This window comes from Centroberyx gerrardi, chromosome 4 (genome assembly GCF_048128805.1).
Source record: "Centroberyx gerrardi isolate f3 chromosome 4, fCenGer3.hap1.cur.20231027, whole genome shotgun sequence".
Taxonomy (NCBI): Eukaryota; Metazoa; Chordata; class Actinopteri; order Beryciformes; family Berycidae; genus Centroberyx; species Centroberyx gerrardi.
Genome location: NC_136000.1, coordinates 33,306,304 through 33,329,090, shown reverse-complemented (window position 1 = coordinate 33,329,090; position 22,787 = coordinate 33,306,304). Strand labels below are relative to the sequence as shown.

The window sequence follows — 22,787 nt, the reverse complement described above, 5'->3', positions numbered from 1 at the left end:
ACACCAACATGGGACACTAAAACTCCATTGGAACTCAGACTAATGAAATTCTTTTCAGGTTAGCAGCTCTGCAAAGCAGGGTGATGCAACCCACCTATTCAATGGTAGGAGAAACTTATATTGCAAGTATGTGTGTCAGTGTACATCTGTTGTGTGTTCTATGTGTGTGTGTGTGTGTGTGTGTGTGTGTGTGTGTGTGTGTACTCACAGGGTCTCTCCTCATGAGCCTGGGTAGGAATCTCCTCCACATATTCAGATGGGAACCAACCAATTTTGCCCCGGGTGCTGCCTTCCCAGTACCCCGCCTCTCCAATAGACAACACTAGAAAAACAAAGCACAAAGACAGAGAAAGAGATTAGGATATACAATATATTTGCATATTAAGCCAGGTGATGTAACGCATATAAAAATAATAATAATGATAATAATAATTGATATTTGAAAGCATGAAGGGACTAATGCTGATTTAGGGGGGAGGGTGAGTCCATATGAAATATGCTGTTACTAAAGGGTTAATTCTATGAACGTCAATTCATGTCACACCATATTACCTCAGTCGATAGAACTTCTTTCCACTGTGAAGTTGCAAGATTAGAGCTGTTGTGAAACCTAATCCTAATTGTGCGAAAACATGATGTGATATGAAATTCCAAATAGAAGTAAGATTTTTCAAATACTGCTTAATCCATTTTATTTTGTCTATAAAGTTGAGACCACCTTTATCATTATGAATTTAACACTACAGATTTCTGTATGTAATGGGTTTTATTTTTCCATAAGAAATTAAATAGCATATTATCAGTTGACTTGCAAGTGGGGTTGTCAACATATAGTGACTGAGCAGCATAAGTTAAACGGGATATACCTTCTGCTTTGGTAAGTAGGACCCTACCATTAAGGGATAAGTCCCTTTGCAGCCAATGATTAAATATTTTTTGGGCTTTTTCAATAATTAGATTGCAGACATCTAGACTTCTCGTCCTTTGATATTATAATTCCTAGATAAGTCACAGTATTCTTGACTGGAATAATAGGTAGAAGGAGTAGTACAGTTTTTAATAGGTAGCAATTCGACCTGGAGGTATGAATGTTCTACAGTGAAGTAAGTCATGAAATTTTCAACACAATCAATCGTCATGATGGCTACAACTAGGAAAATAACGCCCAGGTTGAAGATAGCCAGAATTATTCTTTAAAAAGAGCAATCTGTAAAAAACCCTGAGAACAGTATGGACCAGCAGGTCAAAAACACTGTTATTGCTTCTTTTATGATTTGCCTCAGTGCAGGAGTGATGATTATAAAAGGATAACTTATGAGCAGGTGATTATTATCATTAGTCATCATTGTGATGAGGTTAACTGGCAGTCAACACTGAGTCACCACCATCACACAACACACTGACTCATCCACTGGTCAGTTTATAGTTTTATTTGTCTCTCTATCCATTTATCTACCCCCCTTCTGTCTCCCCTCCTTCTATAGATCCACACATTGCTACCAAACCCACTGGAATCCTATTAGCAGTTTTGGTTATCAATTCTTACTATTTTTGTCTGTTGACAACAAAGATATCCAAATTCTGTCTGGGTCAACATGGTTAATATCATGACAGGCTAACAGAAATACAAAATAGATGATCACCTCACAATGCCTGTGAAGTTAAAGATAAAATCCACCCTCAGATCCTCTTCCACTGTTAGATAACATAAATCTGTGATGTTCAGTATATTCCAGGATTTATTTTGTGATTAAGTGTTGTAATTTACGCTTTTGGTGTACCCAATTTCCCTCAACCTGCCTCGTCTACTTCTACTTCAGTTAGTGATTTCCTCAGTTTCCCGGAATACCTTTTGACAACACCAACAGGAGAGGGTTCTCTTTGCTAAATACGTGCAGGTGGAGAAAGTGAATGTGATAGCAATAGTGTAGTAAGTTTTGCAAAAAAAGTAAGAGTGCAGAGAAGATGATGCCATGGTGCTGTGCCCGATTGTTCAAATGGCCCAAAAAATACATTGAAGGGGTGTTGTACTTCACACACTACCGACGACTAATCTGCAAAGATACAATTTGTGGGTGCATTGCATTCTGGTCTATTGAGGTCTATACTGTCGTTGGAGAAATTCGTACCCCTGCCTCTGATAGATTTCTTGCTGTATGATTGTTGAACGTTGTTGCTACTCTTTTGATTCACTAAAACCTAACATTTGCCATTGATGTTTTAGATAGCTGAAAAAAGTTCTGCTATCAAACTTGTCACGTCATCTACATTTAACCAGTTATCCATGGGAATAAAAAAAAATACGCCACCAAACATGCAAGCAAGCATTTCTGGGTCCAGAGGCCCAGAAATGCATGGTACATCACCAATCTCTGAATGCTCCAAAGTTAACTTCGGCATACCACAAGGTTCAGTGCTAGGCCCATTGCTATTCTCTATTATACAACAGGTAGTTCCGGTCGAATAATTTGATTGGACAAGAGGCATTCCATGAGTGCTGATATACAGTATAACAGCACTGGGACGCTTTACTGTATGTATCACTCCGCTTCACAGGTGTTCTAATGTAACCTTGATTAGGCTGTGTTCACACATAGCGTTTTTTTTGTGTGGAGAAAGCTCTGCCTGGAGCTTCTTGTGAGGAGAAATAAAAAGTGCATCACGACAACGTCATCTGACGTTAGCTGAGTAGCTGGCTAGCTAACCAGCTGGTTAGCACTTCTAGCAGACAATACAGTGTTGTGCAACAAACAAATGCTTACCAGATATTCCCAGTACACGTGTACACAAAACTCTAACTTCATTTGCACCTCGTAGTGACAGCGCAAATATGGATACATTTGACCTTAATTATGAACCGTCGCCCGAGGCGGAAGCTTGGGAAGAAAGTAAGCTGAAATCGTCTGTGCTAACCTCAAAGTAGCTAGCTAGCTTGCAGTCGGGAAACAGTTTACCTGTTGCTTGGTAGCACTTGATAGTGGAATCCTGAGGGAACTGTTTTTGTTGGCGGAGACAAATAACAGACAAAAATCATCTGTTGTCTCAAATTACCATTACTTGATGAATAGCTTTGTTTATACAACTGTTGTATAACAGCAATATCACACTCAAGGTCGTGCTGTTGTACTGTATATCAGCACTCCCTCTCGTGTGATATTACTTAATTTACATGCTCTTGGCGAGATAATTCATAATGCTGATGATACTCAAATCTACATACCAATTAAGCCTAATGACCGCTCCCAACTTGCAAAACTATAAGTGTGCTTATCTGTAGTCAAAAATTTGGGATGTTTTTTTTTTTTTTTTTAGGCATTTCTGATTTATTTTGATAGTTAAAGTGGAGAGAGACAGGAACACAGGGGATGACATGCAATACAGGGCACGGGCCAGATTCAACCCCATGCCACTGTAATAAGGATTTACTCTTAATGGTACATGCTCACCAGTTGAGCCACCGGGGTGCCCTGAGATGTTACTTGTCCCAAACACACAAAGGTCTCATAAATTTTGGGGATTGTCTAATAACCCACAATTAAAAATCTTGGCATTACATCATACAACTCTCTTGTTTCACTCACACATCAAACATATATCACTAGATAGCATTTTTCCAACTTTGCAAAATATTGCAAAAAAAAACATCCTACTATACTCATGCAAAATGCCACTGCTTGAATTTTAACTAAAACTTTTGACCTCCCTTCTTGGACTCCTAATTCAAGCCAGCTTTGACTTCAAAGTGCTTCTCCTAACATATAAATGACATAAATCACACAGCCTCTCCCTTTTGCTAATTCTCTTTCTCTTGCTAATTCTTTGAAAATCTATTGTCAGTGTTATTCGACCAACTGTAACCTATCTGGTTTGGGACCGACACAGTCTCTTCTCTTATTTTAGTCTAGACAGCATTTACATAGGAACCGGCTGTTGGAAACTAACATGATCTTATAGAATTTTGTGAAATGAGCACGGAGTGCAGATTACGTGTTGTGGGCACGAATTATGTGAAGATTACATTCCTCTATCACAAACTGAATTCTGTGACAATGACATAAATTGGATTCTGTGACAACAGCATGAATTGGACATGCCATAGCCCACCTAAAGGTTTGCTAATGGTTAAGGTTAGGCGAGTAAAACAACTTTGGTTAAGGTTTGCGTTAAAGTTGTGGTTAAGGTTAGGAAACTAAAACAACTCTATTTAAAGTTAGTGTTAAGGTTACAGTTAGGTTTAAAACAACAACTTGGTTAAGGTTAGGGAAACGCTTTGGTCATGGTTAAATAAAAAAGAAGTTTGTTAAAAATTACAACTTCACTCACGGTAGAAATGTTCCTGGTATGACTTGGGAATTGAACCTAGTTCACCGGAATTGAAGGCAAACACCCATCTACCGTCCTGACCACAACACTCTTACTTTCCACGGCACTATTTTAATGTGAGAGTTCTTCCTGTTCTGTCACCTTTCATGCACAGAGCACGTATTTGCATTTTACTTTACTTACTTCATACTTTACTTATTTTATGACATTTCAGGAGATCAGGCTGCTGGGAACCTAGTCTAGGATACAAATAATTAAAGTAGGCCTCTTGGACCCATTCTATTGCATTGTAATATACTGCTCCCTGGGGCCAATTGGTACTTTTCTGTCTGACTTTGCTGAACTTTTATCCTCTGTTTTAATATTTGAGCGGGTTGTTATTAGATATTGTTATATTAAGATGTTATTAGATAGTTATTAGATTAGGTGATCTTAAAATACATGCTGATGATACCACTACTAGGTTCTCTTACTGAGTCTTTTAATTTTACTTAACATGTATCTGGGCCCATGCATAAAAGAGCCACACTCTGTGTGGGGGACTTCTATATGTCTGATCACAAGCATGTAATGTCCAATCTGGCACTTAAACCAGATTCTCAGCCTTTAACGTAACCATTCACTCCCGCATCATCAAGAGTCTGCTGAGACATTCTCTGCAGCTTTTAATAGCCTAGCCAAGAGAAACCGTTTAGATGTAGCCTTCAATGTTCTCACTAACGACTTAGTGAAGTCCTTTAATGAACTCTGCCTTTGTGGACTGGATATAGTCACTCCACTGACAACTAGATCAGTGCCCACTGCAAATTCGAGACTTTGGTTTAACAATGATATTCGTTCTTTTAAATTTCCTTTCTTTCTTCATCAATAAGGTTGGGGATATTCGGGTATTGATTTAAGTAATTACCCTGTTCTTCCAGTAGTCCTGGATCATTTATCTCCCATGTCCCTTCAGTATGGAACATTTTCTGTACCACAATCCAACAATAAATGATCACACCTAATGACAAAAACATACAATCTACAAATAACAAATATTCACATCAAATAATGAATGCTCACATCATCAAATAATGAATATTCACATCAAATAATGAAAAGCCAAATAACAAGTCAAATTAAAGCTGCAAGCAGCGATGATCGGGCCCTCGCACTTTGCGCACGTCGGGGTGTGCCGCAGCCGCGGCGGCGTTACTGGACACTGACCGGTCGACGCGGCTCTGAATTTTCAGTATAAAACATGCCATTTCCTTTTGCCAGTAGGTGGCACTATGACTATGATTTAAAATCGGCTTGTAGATGTCTTCAGGCCGGGACTCTCATCAAACGTGTGAAGTTTGGGGCAGATTTGACCATGTACAGCTGAGTTACAAGCCACTTCCTGTGTTGCCAGTAGGTGGCGCTATGACTATTACAGAATATTGGCATGTAGATGTCTTGAGGCCGGGACTGTCATCAAACATGTGAAGTTTGGGGCAGATTTGACCATGTACAGTGGAGTTACAAACCACTTCCTGTTTTGCAAGTAGGTGGCACTATGACCATAATTGAATATTGGCCTGTAGATGTGCTCAGGCCGGGACACTTATCAAACATGTGAAGTTTGGGGCAGATGTGACCATGTACAGTGGAGTTACATACCACTTCCTTTGTTGCCAGTAGGTGGCACTATGAGCATGAGTAAATATTGGCCTGTAGATGTGTTCAGGCCGGGTCTGTCATCAAACATGTGAAGTTTGGGGCAGATTTGACCACGTACAGCCAAATTACAAAGCACTTCTTGTTTTGCCAGTAGGTGGCGGTATAACCATCAGTGAATATTGGCCTGCAGATGTGCTCAGGCCGGGACACTTATCATACATGTGAAGTTTGGGGCAGATGTGACCATGTACAGTGGAGTTACAAAGCACTTCCTGTGTTGCCAGTAGGTGGTGCTATGACTGTAAAGGAATATTGGCTTGTAGATGTGCTCAGGCCGGGACACTTATCAAACATGTGAAGTTTGGGGCAGATGTGACCACGTACAGCCGACTTACAAACCACTTCCTGTGTTGCCAGTAGGTGGCGCTATGACTATAACTGAATATTGGCATGTAGATGTCTTCAGGCCGGGACTCTCATCAAACATGTGAAGTTTGGGGCAGATTTGACCATGTACAGTGGAGTTACAAACCACTTCCTGTTTCGTGGCGAAACATGGAAATTCGACGCCTCGCCACACCCACGCCGTTCGTGGAAAACTCAAGCTTTTACCAACTTTTCATCGTCAAGGTGTGTTATATACGCTGAGCAAGTTTGAGGTGGATCCGATAAACCGTGTAGGAGGAGTTCGTTAAAGTATGACCCCTGTAAATGGCCAAAAACGCACAAAAATGCCACAATCAATTCAAAATGGCTGACTTCCTGTTGGGTTTAGGTCATGGCACCTATTGATGTTTTTTGTAAGTCTGGACATGATACATGTGCCAACCAAATTTCGTACATGTAGGTGAAACGTAGAGCGATGAGTATTTTTTTGAAATTTTGTAGGGGGCGCTATTGAGCCATTTTGCCACACCCATGCGCGACACCCATAAAATACGTAATTTTTCACCACTTCTGACGCGTGTGCAAAGTTTGGTGAGTTTTGGAGCAGCTTTAGGCCCTCAAAACTGCGATTCATTGGAGGGAAAAATAATAATAATAATAATAATTCCTTGCATTTCAATAGGTCCTCGCACCGGTCGGTGCTCGGGCCCTAATAATTCCTTGCATTTCAATAGGTCCTCGCACCGGTCGGTGCTCGGGCCCTAATTAAAGCTGCAAGCAGCGATGATCGGGCCCTCGCACTTCGCGCACGTCGGGGTGTGCCGCAGTCGCGGCATCGTTACTGGACACCGACCGGTCGATGCGGCTCTGAATTTTTAGTATAAAACGTGTCATTTCCTGTGTTGCCAGTAGGTGGCGCTATGTCTATAACTGAATATTGGCCTGTGGATGTGTTCAGGCTGGGACACTTAGCAAACATGTGAAGTTTGGGGCAGATTTGACCACGTACAGCCGAGTTACAAACCACTTCCTGTTTTGCCAGTAGGTGGCGCTATGACTATGACTAAATATTGCCATGTAGATTTGTTCAGGCTGGGACTGTCATCAAACATGTGAAGTTTGGGGCAGATTAGACCACGTACAGCCGAGTTACAAGCCATTTCCTGTGTTGCCAGTAGGTGGCGCTATGACTATAACAGAATATTGGCATGTAGAAATGTTGAGGCCAGGACTCTCATAAAAAATGTGAAGTTTGGGGCAGATTAGACCACGTACAGCCGAGATACAAAGCACTTCCTGTTTTGCCAGTAGGTGGCGCTATGACTATAACTGAATATTGCCATGTCGATGTCTTGAGGCCATGACACTTATCAAACATGTGAAGTTTGGGCCAGATTTGACCACGTCCAGCGGAGTTACATACCACTTCCTGTTTCGTGGCGAAACATGGAAATGCGACGCCCCGCCCATGACTATAACTGAATATTGGCCTTTAGATGTGTTCAGACTGTGACACTTAGCAAACATGTGAAGTTTGGGGCAGACTTGACCATGTACAGTGGAGTTACAAACCACTTCCTGTTTCGTGGCGAAACATGGAAATTCGACGCCCCGCCCATGACTATAACTGAATATTGGCCTTTAGATGTGTTCAGACTGTGACACTTAGCAAACATGTGAAGTTTGGGGCAGATTTGACCATGTACAGTGGAGTTACAAACCACTTCCTGTTTCGTGGCGAAACATGGAAATTCGACGCCCCGCCCATGACTATAACTGAATATTGGCCTTTAGATGTGTTCAGACTGTGACACTTAGCAAACATGTGAAGTTTGGGGCAGACTTGACCATGTACAGTGGAGTTACAAACCACTTCCTGTTTCGTGGCGAAACATGGAAATGCGACGCCCCGCCCATGACTATAACTGAATATTGGCCTTTAGATGTGTTCAGACTGTGACACTTATCAAACATGTGAAGTTTGGGGCAGATTTGGCCATGTATAGTGGAGTTACAAACTACTTCCTGTATTGCCAGTAGGTGGCGCTATGACTATAACTGAATATTGGCTTGTGGATGTGTTGAGGCCGGGACACTCATCAAACGTGAAGTTTGGGGCAGATGTGACCATGTACAGTGGAGTTACAAAGCACTTCCTGTGTTGCCAGTAGGTGGCGCTATGACCATAAGTAAATATTGGCCTGTAGATGTGTTCACGCCAGGACTGGCATCAAACATGTGAAGTTTGGGGCAGATGTGACCACGTACAGCCGAGTTACAAAGCACTTCCTGTGTTGCCAGTAGGTGGCGCTATGACAGTGATTGAAAATCGGCATGTAGAAATGTTGAGGCCGGGACACTTATCAAACATGTGAAGTTTGGGGCAGATGTGAGCATGTACGGTGGAGTTACAGGCACTTCCTGTTTCATGGCGAAACATGGAAATTCGACGCCAGGCCACGCCCACACCGTTGGAGGAAAAACTCAAGCTTTTAATAACTTTTGATCGTCAAGGTCTGTTATGTACGCTGAGCAAGTTTGAGATGGATCCGATGAACCGTCTAGGAGGAGTTCGTTAAAGTATGACCCCTGTAAATGGGCAAAAACGCACAATCAATTCAAAATGGCTGACTTCCTGTTGGGTTTAGGTCATGGCACCTATTGATGTTTTTTGTAGGTCTGGACATGATACATGTGCCTACCAAATTTCGTACATGTAGGTGAAACGTAGAGCGATGAGTATTTTTTTGAATTTTGTAGGGGGCGCTATTGAGCCATTTTGCCACACCCATGCGCGAGACCCATAAAATACGTAAATTTTCAGCACTTCTGACGCATGTGCAAAGTTTCGCAACTTTTCGAGCAGCTTTAGGCCCTCAAAAATGCGATTTATTTGGCCCGAGAAAAATAATAATAATTCCTTGCATTTCAATAGGTCCTCGCACCGGTCGGTGCTCGGGCCCTAATAATTCCTTGAAATACAATAGGGCTTCGCACCGGTCGGTGCTCGGGCCCTAATAAAAAAACCTTCACTCACCTGAATTAACAGCCACATCTAATACATGTTAAAGTGTGGGTCTACTGCTCGCCACTAGATGTCGTAATTTCATTATTTGACATGGACATTCATTATTTGATGGTTTCAAGAATATTTGTTGTGTGATGTGGTCATTTGTTATTTGACCTGCTGTGTACCTGTCAATCAAAGGCTCCGCCACACCTAGTCCAATCCACCAAATCAACAATTGATTGTCTGGAGTGAGTCTGGACAGTCTGTGTGCAAGGCTTAAGTTCCAACATTGGCCAGGTTTTGGTAACTTACAAGATATGTAAGTTAGTTACCATGAGTTACCATGAATTAATTAATAATTAATCAAGCACACTAATTTCTCTGCGTGGCACAGGCTGTGGGGAAATAGGCTGCTCTAGTCGCACAGCATGCATGTCTGTTTTCATCTCGCCTGCCTAGCTGTCCAACTTGCGCTCTCCAGAGTACATTGGCTCTGGCGCTCTCTAGGTGGAGGCGAAGCCTTTGATTGATGGGTGCACAGCGCAACATCAAATAAAAAATGAACACACCAAACAAAGATACTCTTGCAGCCATCAAATAATGAATGTCCATGTCAAATAATGAAATCACAACATCTAGTGGTGAACAGTAGACATACACCTTAACATACAAATTAGATGTGGTTGTTAATCCATGTGTATGGACGATTTTTTATTTGACTTGACTTTTGTTATTTGATGTTTGGTTTTTCATTATTTGACATTAATATATGTTATTTGATGGTTGGCTTTTCAATATTTGCCATGAATATTAATTATTTGATGGTTGACTTTTTATTATTTTAGGTGTGCATTTGTTACTGATGGTTGGGTTTTCATTATTTGATGGAAATATTCAGTATTTGATGATGTGAGCATTCATTATTTGTTGTGGTCATTTGTTAATTGTAGATTGTAAGTTTTTATCATTAGATGTGGTCAGTTATTGTTGGATTGTGGCACAGAAAATGTTCCAATGTTCAAAGGCCTTCGTAAGAGGCAAAATAATAGCACACAAATAAAAAGAAAAAGGAACAGAAAGAAATTGGCAGGAAACCACTCAGAAAGTTTATTAAGACAGGTGTGTGAGCTGAAATTCCAACTCAATGAAATGTATAATTAGAAAGCAGAATATGCACTGTTTCGACTTAGGGGTACTTACTACTATAGTGGGGCTAGGAGATTATTAGCAGGACAACTAAAACAAAAGCATGAAAGTTACATTATACCAGCTATAATGAATAAAAAAAAGGGAAATAGTGACAGGTGCTGAGGATATTAGATTATTCAAATCTGTATGAATCAGAATTAGTCCTAGATCGAGACAGGCTTGAGACATTTTTTTTTTATATTCAGCTCCCTGAACTGTCAAATGACCAGATAGAAGACCTTGATGATCCCATTACTGAGCAGGAGGTGAGGCTGGCTATATCCGCGATGCAACTAGGGAAGTTACCAGATATAGGTGGCTTCCCGAGTGAGTATTATAAGGAATATGTGGATATAATAGCACCTTTATTAACAGCTGTCTACACGGAAGCCTTATCATTAGGGAAACTACCAGATACATTTAACAAGGTTATGATCTCACTGATATCCAAGAGGGATAAAGACCCCTTGGACCCTGGTAGCTTTCGACCTGTCTTACTGATTGATGTTTTATTTTCATTTCATTTATTTATTTATTTTTAAACAGGGACAGTGCAAATTAATTGACCTGAGGGTAAATGTGCCAACTGGCTCATTTCCAGCTGTAGTCCCTGTAGCCAGATGTTATTAGCCAGAAACTGTGTTTCATGTTGATCGTAAGGTGCTCACAAAAGTGCTTGCTCTTAGAATGGAGAGTTCTACCACACATAATCAAGTTGGGTTGCTATTTACGGTTTTTCTTGAACCCTTGGCAGTAAAAATACAAACAGAGAAAGGTATAAGAGGAGTGCTGGGTGGGGGAAGACAGCACAAGATGTTTTTATATGTGGACGATATATTATTACTGGATACGGAATACAGATACGTCCACATCTATGCCCATAGTGCTGAGAATAACTGACATTAACCGGAGGCAACGCCTGTGTCTAGACTGTCCTGCCTCAGTAGCAAAGCCATTACACTTTAAATGGATGCTTTCAGGAATTAAATACTTGGGAATAGAAATATCTGCAGATTTGCAAAATGTGATGCAAATAAATCTGAAACCATTACTTCAGAAAATAAGGACCAAGCTAGACAAATGGAAAATGATCAACACAATTAAGATGGTAGTAGCACCACAGTTTATTTATATTTCTATGATGGTGCCATTGATCATTCCTGAAGAGATATTGTGACAGTGCAATACTATGGTAAAGGAATACCTGTGGAATGGGAAAAAACCAAGGATTCATCTCAAAAAGTTGTATGCTTTGAGGGAGTAACTCCCAAATGTAGAACTCTATAGCATATCATTTGAAATAGCAAAGCTAGCTAGACACTGGGCAGGGGATGATAATAATGAAGGGTGGATGAAAAGATTACTGTAGAAAGATTACTCACTACCCCATTCAAACCTATAGCCGTCCTCTCACAGAAAAGATTGGGGAATATGGGTGAGGAACCCAGTTCTAGAACTGTCTGGGCCAAAATACACAAAATGTTAGGAATATCTCAACACAAATGTATGCATCAATTTGGAATGACCTCTCTCTGACCGAATTCATAAAAAAACATTTTTGTTGCAAAGTTTAAGATTAAAAGGGTTACAGGTTATAAATGATCTGTATGAGGAACATGTTTTTCATATTGATCTTTCAAATGCTGAAATCAATATGATTTAACTGACAGAGGGGACTTCCGGAAATACAGCTGTAGAGCAGTCTTAAGGCTGCAGTGGGTCTAATAGTAAGAGAAGGGGAGGGGGAGGAAAATATCATACAGTAATCTTCATAGAATGCTTCATACAGCTTCTACATTTTATAAGAAGTTTTTAACAGATGAAGGGGGTTGCTGTAAGAAGATTGATATGGCAAAAGGATCTTAGCATTGAGATAGGTGCAAAAGCATGGAGAGATATCATTGTGGAGAGATATCATTGCTAACACAGGATGGGCCATGAGAGATGTTAAAGGCAAGCTCACCCATTACAAGATTATACTTAGATACTACTGGAGTATAGTTCAGTTTTGTAAAATGGGATTGTTGCAGGATGACACCTCCTGGAAGTGTAAACAGGACAGGGGTACATTTTTACACACCACGTGGGAATGCCCTTTAGTTCTCTCTTTTTGGGAAGGAGTACTTGTAAAAATAGAGGAATGGATAGGTCAGTCCATTCCAGTATCTCCACAGCTTTGTTTATTGGGGGTTAAATAATTTTACCTCCAGGAATTACTAAAGCAGAGTTTGGTATGGCTATGGCAGGCTGTGTCGCAGCTGCCAGGTCCGTCCACCGTAAGGAAGAATACATGTAAGGTAGAATACACAAACATCAGCAGTATTCAGACTGGCTCATGCTTATGACCGATGCTGCTTTTATTGAGTATACTATAGCAAAACTAAACGGAGAAATTTCAAGGAGAAATTTATGTAACCAGGTATGGCGTCATTTTCTTCTGTATATTAAAGGTATAATGTGTAATGGCTTATAGGAGATAAAACTGGGGTGTCTACATACAGAGCAAGTCTCATTTGAGTTAGCAGTAACCATTGGTTACAAAGGGTAGGTTGAGCCTTAAATTTAGAACCAACCTTAAATTTAGAAGTACAAATGCCTGCCCCGCCCTATTTTTGCATTCATTCATCCATCCAAAATCAGAGTGACAGGTTGCTTGGGGTCCGGACATCCCAGGAGGTCTTGCTGTCCTGACTGTATGTGATTCTTTTTATTATCTATTAATTATATTTAATTTACAAAATGTTATTGAAATTGTATTTATGATTTGATTGTGGGTTCTAAATAATTGTTGTTTGTTCTTTTCATGTTTGGGCTTATTTGATACTCGTAATAGCAAAACTTGACTGAAAACTTGACTGACAAAAAAATATAACCCTATCAGGCTAACTACTTTTGGGTACTGTGAAACTGTATGACCTTGAACAAAAAAAAAAGCTTTGGATCTATTTACTATTGTTCTGATGTCACTGAAAATTACTCATAAATGAATACTGACAGTTCTGACAGCTCATAGATAACTGTCATTCTTATAGAAGATTATCTTTCTCTCTTAGACAGTGACTGATAAGGTCTGACCACCATGTTCATTCTGGGTTTAGTATTAGTATGAGGTTAAGTCATGAAATGTGGAAGAAAACAACTGGCAAGGGACCAGAGTAATCTCTCCAATGGATCTTATATCATTATTACATTTCCATGTCTATTATTACACATAACTTGGTATCTATACCCCTGTAAATTTTACAGAGGGTGAAAATACTCCCCCAATTTGACCACTGATCTACATTTATATGTTCAAACATTTTACCTTTAACCCTGTCATTTTTGTACAAGGTGATCTCTCCCTCAGCCTGCGGCTGGTAAGGTCTGATTGCCACAAAGTGTCTTCCTGGAACTGCACTGTACAACTTCCTCTTCTGGCCCCCCTGATGACCCGCCTCCATGTTTCCATGATGATGACCTGCCTCCACATTGCCATGGCTACGGAGCCCAGGGTCCACCACCTCACGGTTCCGGTGATGACTGGGGTCCAGAGCTGACTCATGACCTCCACGATGGGGGCTAGAAAAGTCAAACAAAAGAAAAGTGAGACCGTGACAGACCGGAACAGGGTTAGACCGATGTATGGGGCCGATACTGTCCTTTTATTGAAAATGGGATGTTGCCCAGTTGGATATGATGGATATGAAGCAGTTTGATTGATTACATATTTATTGTAGAATTGATCAGTACTACAGTGCTTGTCTATGGGAGGATTCTAATGAGACATTTTGATTAGATTCAAAGTATTGTCATTATTATTATTTGTCACAGTAGTAGTAGTAGTTTTAGTAGCAGTAGCAGTACAATTTACAATTTCCCATTTGGCAGACGCTTTTATCCAAAGCGACGTACATATGAGATTTTAATACAACACAAGCAAGGATCTAGTCAGGAGAGAACAACGAGAGTAAGTGCCATAAAGCTAAGCAGTAGTAGCAGTACTAGTAGACATAGCAGCAGTAGGAATAGTAGCAGTATTGATAGTAGTAGAAATAGTCATCATAGTAGTTCTAGTAGCAGTCATAGTAGTAGAGTAGTAGTAGTATCATCCAGGGTTTCAATGGAGAGTTTTAGTGTCCCATAGACTAAGTGCTGTTTCAGAGGCTTTTCCACCCTGGGGGAAGGTCTCCAGAAAAATCATGGGGTCTCCAGATAAATGCTGAGTACTACTGCTACTATTTTATACTATTTTACTTCTTCCATGTTCTACACAACTCATAATTAAAACCAGGACTCTTTCTCTTGCATGGCGAAATAACTGCAGTTAATGTAAATGCTCATGATTCTACACTTGCTATTTGGCTGCAATGGAATTTTTGATAATGTTTTCATGGGAATGAGCGTTGGTTTGATGCATGATTTGTCATTTTCATTTATGCTTTAATTGGTTGAGTAGTTTCATTGGATCCAGATTTCATTTTCAATAGAGACCTGAGAACAAAAAACATTCATAAAAATGACAAAGAAAATAAGACAGTACACGTGAGGTACGGTTAGCTTTATAGATTATATAATGCAATGCATTTCCCCTCTCATTTGAAAATACCAGGCAGTTTTTTTGATATAATTCACAATGGTGAGTGTTAAATATGTACAGTATATCTCCTGTAATAAAACACAAGGCACTGTGGTAAACCAATGGATCTAATGTCTTCAAAGTAGAAGGTGCAACGTGTACAAATTGTCTCGGTGAACAAATACAGACATGACTGTAGATTGTACAATGTTTTTTTCTATTATCAAAAGAGAACATTCACCACAAGGCTCAGGAAGCAGATGCGTTACAATGGAAAAGGTGTCATTTGGTGGAATATTGTTTCTTTTGCTGGACAGGTAGCAGTCAGAATATACATAATTTAATCTAAAACCTGATTATATACCTAACTCTCTCCTTCACCCTATTCGTAACATCACTGGAAAACTTGTGCTTACTGTAAATCGTTTTCTTCAGTAATATGGAATAAGCTCTCTGAAAACAGGTTTCAATCTTAAGCAATCTGCTTTGTGGTGAGTAGCCTACGTGTGTTCGTGTGTGTGTGTGTGTGTGTGTGTGTGCGTGTGTGTGTGTCGGTGTGTGTGTGTGTGTGTGTGTGTGCCTGCTGAGGAGCATCTGGCACTGGAAGGGGAAGGTTATACCTCCTTCTCAACACGTACACAGACACACACACACACACACACACACACACACACACACACACACACACACACACAAAGTGGGCCATGGTAGCAGTTTGTGCCCTGTGTGGCTGCTGGCTAACTCATTAAAACTCTGCTGAGACTCTGTCAAAGTCACAGCCAAAGGCAGACAGTAGACCTACTGTAACACTGCTGTACAGTCACATACAGTATGCAGTATGCAGTCCTTTTACAATCAAGGTTGCACCTTCCATCTGCCACCATTACAAAATCAGAATCTCTTTTTGCTTTATTGTAAGATACAGACAGATGCATATAATTATTTATCCCTGAGGCAAATTCAATTGTCAGTTGACAGATGCACACAATAAACATATAAAATAAACAATCAACAACATAACAAAATTCTATAAATGGTAGTAATAGCTAATTAACACATCAAATGTACAGAGCAATGAACATAGCATCACAGTGCATCCTGTACATCAGGGGTACCCAACCAGTCGATTGTGATCTACTGGTCGATCGCGGAGTGCTTGCAGGTCGATTGCAAAATTATTATTGGATAATTAATGTACCTATTATCACTGACAATCCTCCTCTCACAGTGTCTGCACTTGATTGACATTCAATCTGACCAGTCCCTGCACACTTGTTGTCACGTAACGTACCTACAGGTAGGCTACATTACGTAAAGATATAATCTCAAATGAATGTTGACATTTGCGAAAGAAAGCATGGGCACTGAGCAGTTGCAGTATCACCATTTTTGTTGGTTGTTTGGTAAAGTATTGCAAAACAAATAATGGCTACCGGAACAGATAAAAAACAAAAGACTTATCATTTTCACACAGAATGGGAGGAGGATTATTTCTTTGTTGTCAAACTCAATGTGTGTGTGCCTCATATGCAAAGCTAGCATCGCCCTCCCAAAGAAGGGCAACCTAGAGCGGCATTTCAAAAACATGCACAAAACCCACGAGAGGGATTTCCCAGCCAAGAGTGAGCTGCGAAAAAGAAAGGTCCAAGAACTTAAATCTCAACTAGCAGCAAAACAGTCTTTTTTCACGAGGCCCAACAACAGAGGAAAAGCAGCGACCATAGCCTCATATCGTGTGAGTCACGTTACATAAACATAAAAAGCCATTCAAAGACGGAGAGATGGTGAAGGAGGCATTTCTGGAGGCTGCAGAGATTTTAAGAATAAAACTGAAATCGTGGCTGCTGTCAAGGACATTCAGTTATCCAGAAACACAGTGACACGGTGATGTGAGGAAATAGCGGGACACCTTGAGGATGAACTGAGAAAAGATATTGACAGGTGTGAGTGTTTCTCTCTTCAATTTGATTCAATCGATATGGTAGATGTGGCACAGTTGTGTATTTACATTATAATGGTGCTCAATGACATGAGTGCCAAAGAGGAGATACTCACCATATTGCCACTGAAAGGGCATACGCGGGGAGAAGATATTTTTCAAGCTTTCATGGAGTTCACGGACAAGATCCGGTTTCATTGCCTTGTGTAAATGACACAATTCTTTCCCGGACTTTATCCTTTATCATTGCATCATCCATCAACAAGCTTTGTTTTGAACATGAAAGAAGTGATGGATGTTGCTATGAAGATTGTGAATTCCATTCAGGCGAGAAGCCTACAGAGGAGACTATTCTGTGCTCACATGGCGGAGACTGACGCGAAACACACAGACTTGCTGCTGCATACTGACGTGCAGTGGCTGAGCAGAGGTACATTTCTGGAGAGATTTTGCAAGCCTGAAGTCAAAGAGTTTGTCGAGCAGTCTAAACATGCAGAATGTGCACAGCTAGATGAAGAGCAGTGGCTCATGGATTTAGCATTCCTCACTGACTTAACTGCCATTCTGACTGCACTGAATTTAGAGTTGCAGGGAAAAAACAAAAATGTAATTGACATGATCAGCTCTGTGAACACTTTTAAGCGCAAGCTACAACTACTTTCAACTAAGCTGCAACGTCAGGACCTGCGCTACTTTCAAAGTATGCATTCAGAACTTGAGCATCAGGGCAAAGACGCAGCACAGCTTGACAGTGCCAGTTACATTGAACAAGTTCAGAGCATCTCATCAGAGTTTGACAGACGTTTCACTGACTTTGCATCATTGAGCCAGTCATCACATACACAGATATTGATGTTGATGATATTGCCTCCAAAGTGGGATCACTTTTTCTCCTGGACACAACTGCAGTGGAGAATGAAATTCTTACCCTTCAGAATGACATTCAGATAAGATAATAATTCTGGGGCCTACTGTTAGAGGGGACATTCTAAAAGGCTTAATGTGAAAACGAAGTATCCCAACATAAGGAGATGCGCCTTTTGCCTGTCAGCCCTTTTTGGATCAACCTACCTATGTGAATCTGCCTTCTCCCACATGAAAATAATAAAGACCAAGTTCAGATTCACCATGACGATGACCACCTATCAGCCTGCCTGAGACTTGCAACCAGCTCCTACACCCTTGATTATGAGAAACTAGAAGCCTCCTCCCAATGCCAAAGATCCCATTAAGATCTCATGTCTAAAAACGTTGGGCACCCCTGCTGTACATCCATAAAAAAAATTTGTATGTGCAATCCTGCAACATGGCATGCTGTATGTTGAGAGTTTGAATCCAGCCCAGAACCTTTGTCACAATAAAGGCAAAAATGCCCAAAAAATAATTTACAAATATGTTACTAACACATGCAGGTTTGGAGCAAATTGTAGAATTTTAAGTTTCAATTTCGTGATTCTGACTTTGATAGAGCTTAGACTACCCTCTAGTGGCAAAAGGCGGTATAACCGGTACGATTGGGTTATGGAGGAAAGCAACACTGGTGTAAAAATGGCACCACCGTGACAACTCTAGTCCCAGGAGGGCTGGTTGAGGAGGGTGATAACTCTTGGTAAGAAAATGTTGAGGTATCGGGAGGTCTTGGTCTTAATGGACCAGTAGTAAGGTTTTTGACCAGCTGGTTGCCTGGATGTGCAGGGTGGGAGGTTATCCTTCCTATCCTCTTTGTCACTCCTGCATCAAATTCATGGAGGTCAGCTGACAGCCAGTGCAGAACTGAGCCATTCAGCCATTCATCTCATGGGGATAATGACAACTGGGTTCCTTCATAAGTCAGTTCTCATCTCCACAGTTTTGAGTATGGAGGTGAGAATTTGCAGTATACCATGATGTTAACCAGGGTGGTATCATCTGCAAACTTTAGCAGTTTGACAGACAAATGGCAGGAAGAACAGTCAATATTATACAGGGAATAGAGGACCATAGAAAGCACATAGTCAGTTATCCAGACCTATGATCACAGAGGAAGACCCAGGCACACTAACTGCCTTGTATGGAGCTGGACTGTCAATTGGTAATCCTAATGTCACCATGGTTTATGAAGTATTTTGGCTATTCATTTGTAACTTAGAGGTTTCTAAATAGCTAGATTCTATATAGTTTCACACATTCACTTGGTCCTAGAACAAACAAGGTGAGAGACATGGCTGAAATACATGGATTTGAATTTTGAAATTTAAGAAGAACACAAAAGGTTAAAGGTACAAAAGTGTATACATAACAGCCTAGGAACTACAAGTTAAATCATTTATTAAGTGTTTATTAAGTCTGCTGGAAGAAGCCACACACTGCATCTGACACAGCCAACAATGGTGCAATGTTTTGTGCTGCATTGCAAGTTATCAAATTATTTTTGCCTTGAACCAGTTGGGTGCAAGCTAATCTTACAATCAACTCACCTAGCTTGTAAGGGTTAGGGTTAGTGCTAGGACAGAGTGAGCCACCATGGCTAGGTCAACCCATTCTCATTCCCAACCTGTCCGCAGACCAAGTGGGTTTTATTAAAGGAAGATAAAGGAAGACCAATATGGAACCGATGGCTTCAGTTACGTGCAATGGCATTATGTCCTCTCCGTTTCGGCTCCATAGAGGCACGAAACAGGGTTCCCACTTTCTTAAGGAGATTTTTTCCTATCTTTAATCAAGAGCGTGGTCTTTCAATTTGAGAGCTGATTAATTTATTGATTTCACGTTCAGATTTTGTAATGCTTTCCCTCAAACCCTGTCCTCGCACTCAAATATCTCCTGGTTGCACTTAGATTTGCTCTGCTTCTGCTCAAACTGTATGCTTGCACTCAGATATAATGTTGCTTGCACACAGATTTCCTGCGCTCCAGCTTCAGCCCTTCTCCTCGCACTCAGGCTGCTTCTGTGCGCTCGTGAAACGTCTGCTCTCGGATTTCTGCTCTGCTCTCGGATTTCTGCTCTGCTCTTGGATTTTTGTGCAACAACCCTATCAAAATTCCCCAACCAATAGAATGCCAGGTGTAGTGTTGACCAATGAAATGATCCCTGCCTCGTTGCGGGTGCGTTCGCTTTACTTCTTAGAGCATCCCGTACGGGCGGTTACTGTTTAACCGGGTTCATCCACTCCCGCCCTCCGGGGCTTTATTAAATACGAGTTTTGGAATAAAAGGACAGTTAATGTATATACCAGCGCCTGTACTTTTTCTTTTACTATAATAGCTACATAAAATAGTAGCCGTATAGCACACCGGCCTCCCGTCGGTGTGCTAGAGGAGAAAACAACGTCACCTTCATGACTCAGGAGCGGGAGTCTTGCGGATCACTGGCCAATATGGACCGCCAAAGTCAAGGACCTCAAGTAAGTTTTTTATTTTAATGGTGCTATTACTTCCTTCAAATTGAATTGGTTAAGTCATATTTGCGGCATAAGAATACATCCATGATAATATGCTTGGCTTTCAAGTGTTGTACGTTATGGGAACATTGTTGCTAGGCAACTAACAACAAAATGGACGCCGCCGTGTTTCATTTTTTCTCCTGTATTTTAGTGTTTAGGAATGGGAAAAGTACCAACAGCAAAAGTAACCAGCTAACACATTAAGACAGTAGAAAACAAAAGTAAATTCAATGAGCAACTACATTTTAAAAACGCAATTGGTGTGTTGTGTATATATCCTTCTCTTCAAATGATGTTTACCGTTGCTGTGTCAAAGTCTGCTCTATCAGAAAGGTTTCACATATTGGAAATACGGTAAACACGTCCCCACTTGCAGGTATCATATCTCTAACATATCTACAATTAAATCAGTTACATTGCAGACATTAAGCACTAGCTTTCCAGTTGAACAACGAGGGGTCTGTTACTGTTAAAGCTGAGGAAATCCTTAAATTGTGTCACAGATATTATTCCAATTTATTCCAATTAAATCTCAGTTAATGCTACAGCGTGATTACTGGAGATTGAGATACACATTTAGCTACTCATAATTTCTCTGGGTTTGACTGGGTTTATAAGCATTAATTAATGGCTTCATTAATTTTTAATAAATCATTTACTAATGCTTTGAAAATCATTTAGAAGTCATTAATAGGCAATGTAACTGATTTAATTGTAGATATGTTACAGATATGAATATGATACCTGCAAGTGGGGACGTGTTTACCGTATTTCCAATATGTGAAACCTTTCTGATAGAGCAGACTTTGACACAGCAACGGTAAACATCATTTGAAGAGAAGGATATATACACAACACACCAATTGCGTTTTTAAAATGTAGTTGCTCATTGAATTTACTTTTGTTTTCTACTGTCTTAATGTGTTAGCTGGTTACTTTTGCTGTTGGTACTTTTCCCATTCCTAAACACTAAAATACAGGAAAAAAATGAAACACGGCGGCGTCCATTTTGTTGTTAGTTGCCTAGCAACAATGTTCCCATAACGTACAACACTTGAAAGCCAAGCATATTATCATGGATGTATTCTTATGCCGCAAATATGACTTAACCAATTCAATTTGAAGGAAGTAATAGCACCATTAAAATAAAAAACTTACTTGAGGTCCTTGACTTTGGCGGTCCATATTGGCCAGTGATCCGCAAGACTCCCGCTCCTGAGTCATGAAGGTGACATTGTTTTCTCCTCTAGCACACCGACGGGAGGCCGGTGTGCTATACGGCTACTATTTTATGTAGCTATTATAGTAAAAGAAAAAGTACAGGCGCTGGTATATACATTAACTGTCCTTTTATTCCAAAAGTCGTATTTAATAAAGCCCCGGAGGGCGGGAGTGGATGAACCCGGTTAAACAGTAACCGCCCGTACGGGATGCTCTAAGAAGTAAAGCGAACACACCCGCAACGAGGCAGGGATCATTTCATTGGTCAACACTACACCTGGCATTCTATTGGTTGGGGAATTTTGACAGGGTTGTTGCACAAAAAATCCGAGAGCAGAGCAGAAATCCGAGAGCAGACGTTTCACGAGCGCACAGAAGCAGCCTGAGTGCGAGGAGAAGGGCTGAAGCTGGAGCGCAGGAAATCTGTGTGCAAGCAACATTATATCTGAGTGCAAGCATACAGTTTGAGCAGAAGCAGAGCAAATCTAAGTGCAAGCAGGAGATATTTGAGTGCGAGGACAGGGTTTGAGGGAAAGCATTACAAAATCTGAACGTGAAATCAATAAATCATGCTCTCAAATTGAAAGACCACGCTCTTGATTAAAGATAGGAAAAAAATCTCCATACTTTCTCCTCTTGTTTTTGCTATTGTGCTAGAGCCATTAGCCATAGCGCTGTGCAATAACCCCAACATCAGAGGTATTAGAGCAGGACAACGAAAACATAAGTTACTTTTTACGCTGATGATATATTACTGGTCTCAAGTAACCCACAAACAACTGTTCCTGCAATGTGTTATCTAATTGAAAATTTCTCTCAGATATCTGGCTATAAAATAAATTGGGCCAAATCGGAAGCAATGCCTTCGTCAATAAGATACCCCATGGCAATTAGGGTCGACTGGCCATTTAAATGGGTTTCTTCAGACATGGTATATCATTAAGCTCCTGCCAGGTACTAAAAAACATGATACAGATTAACCTTCAATCTATTATTCACAATATCCAGGGCCTTCTACAAAATTGGAGCAAATTACCGCTATCCCTATTGGGTAGAATTTGTTTAGTAAAAATGATTATAGCCCCTAAAATTAATTATA

The 22,787-nt window shown here is 40.5% G+C and overlaps 1 protein-coding gene across 1 annotated transcript in view; it reads right to left on the bottom strand.

The window, feature by feature from the left end:
• shank2b (SH3 and multiple ankyrin repeat domains 2b) overlaps positions 1–22,787 on the bottom strand; it is a 287,358-nt gene that overhangs the window by 123,861 nt on the left and 140,710 nt on the right. The window contains 2 exon segments of the mRNA XM_078283292.1: positions 209–322; positions 13,857–14,110. Of these exon segments, the coding sequence (XP_078139418.1) occupies positions 209–322; positions 13,857–14,110 (368 nt within the window).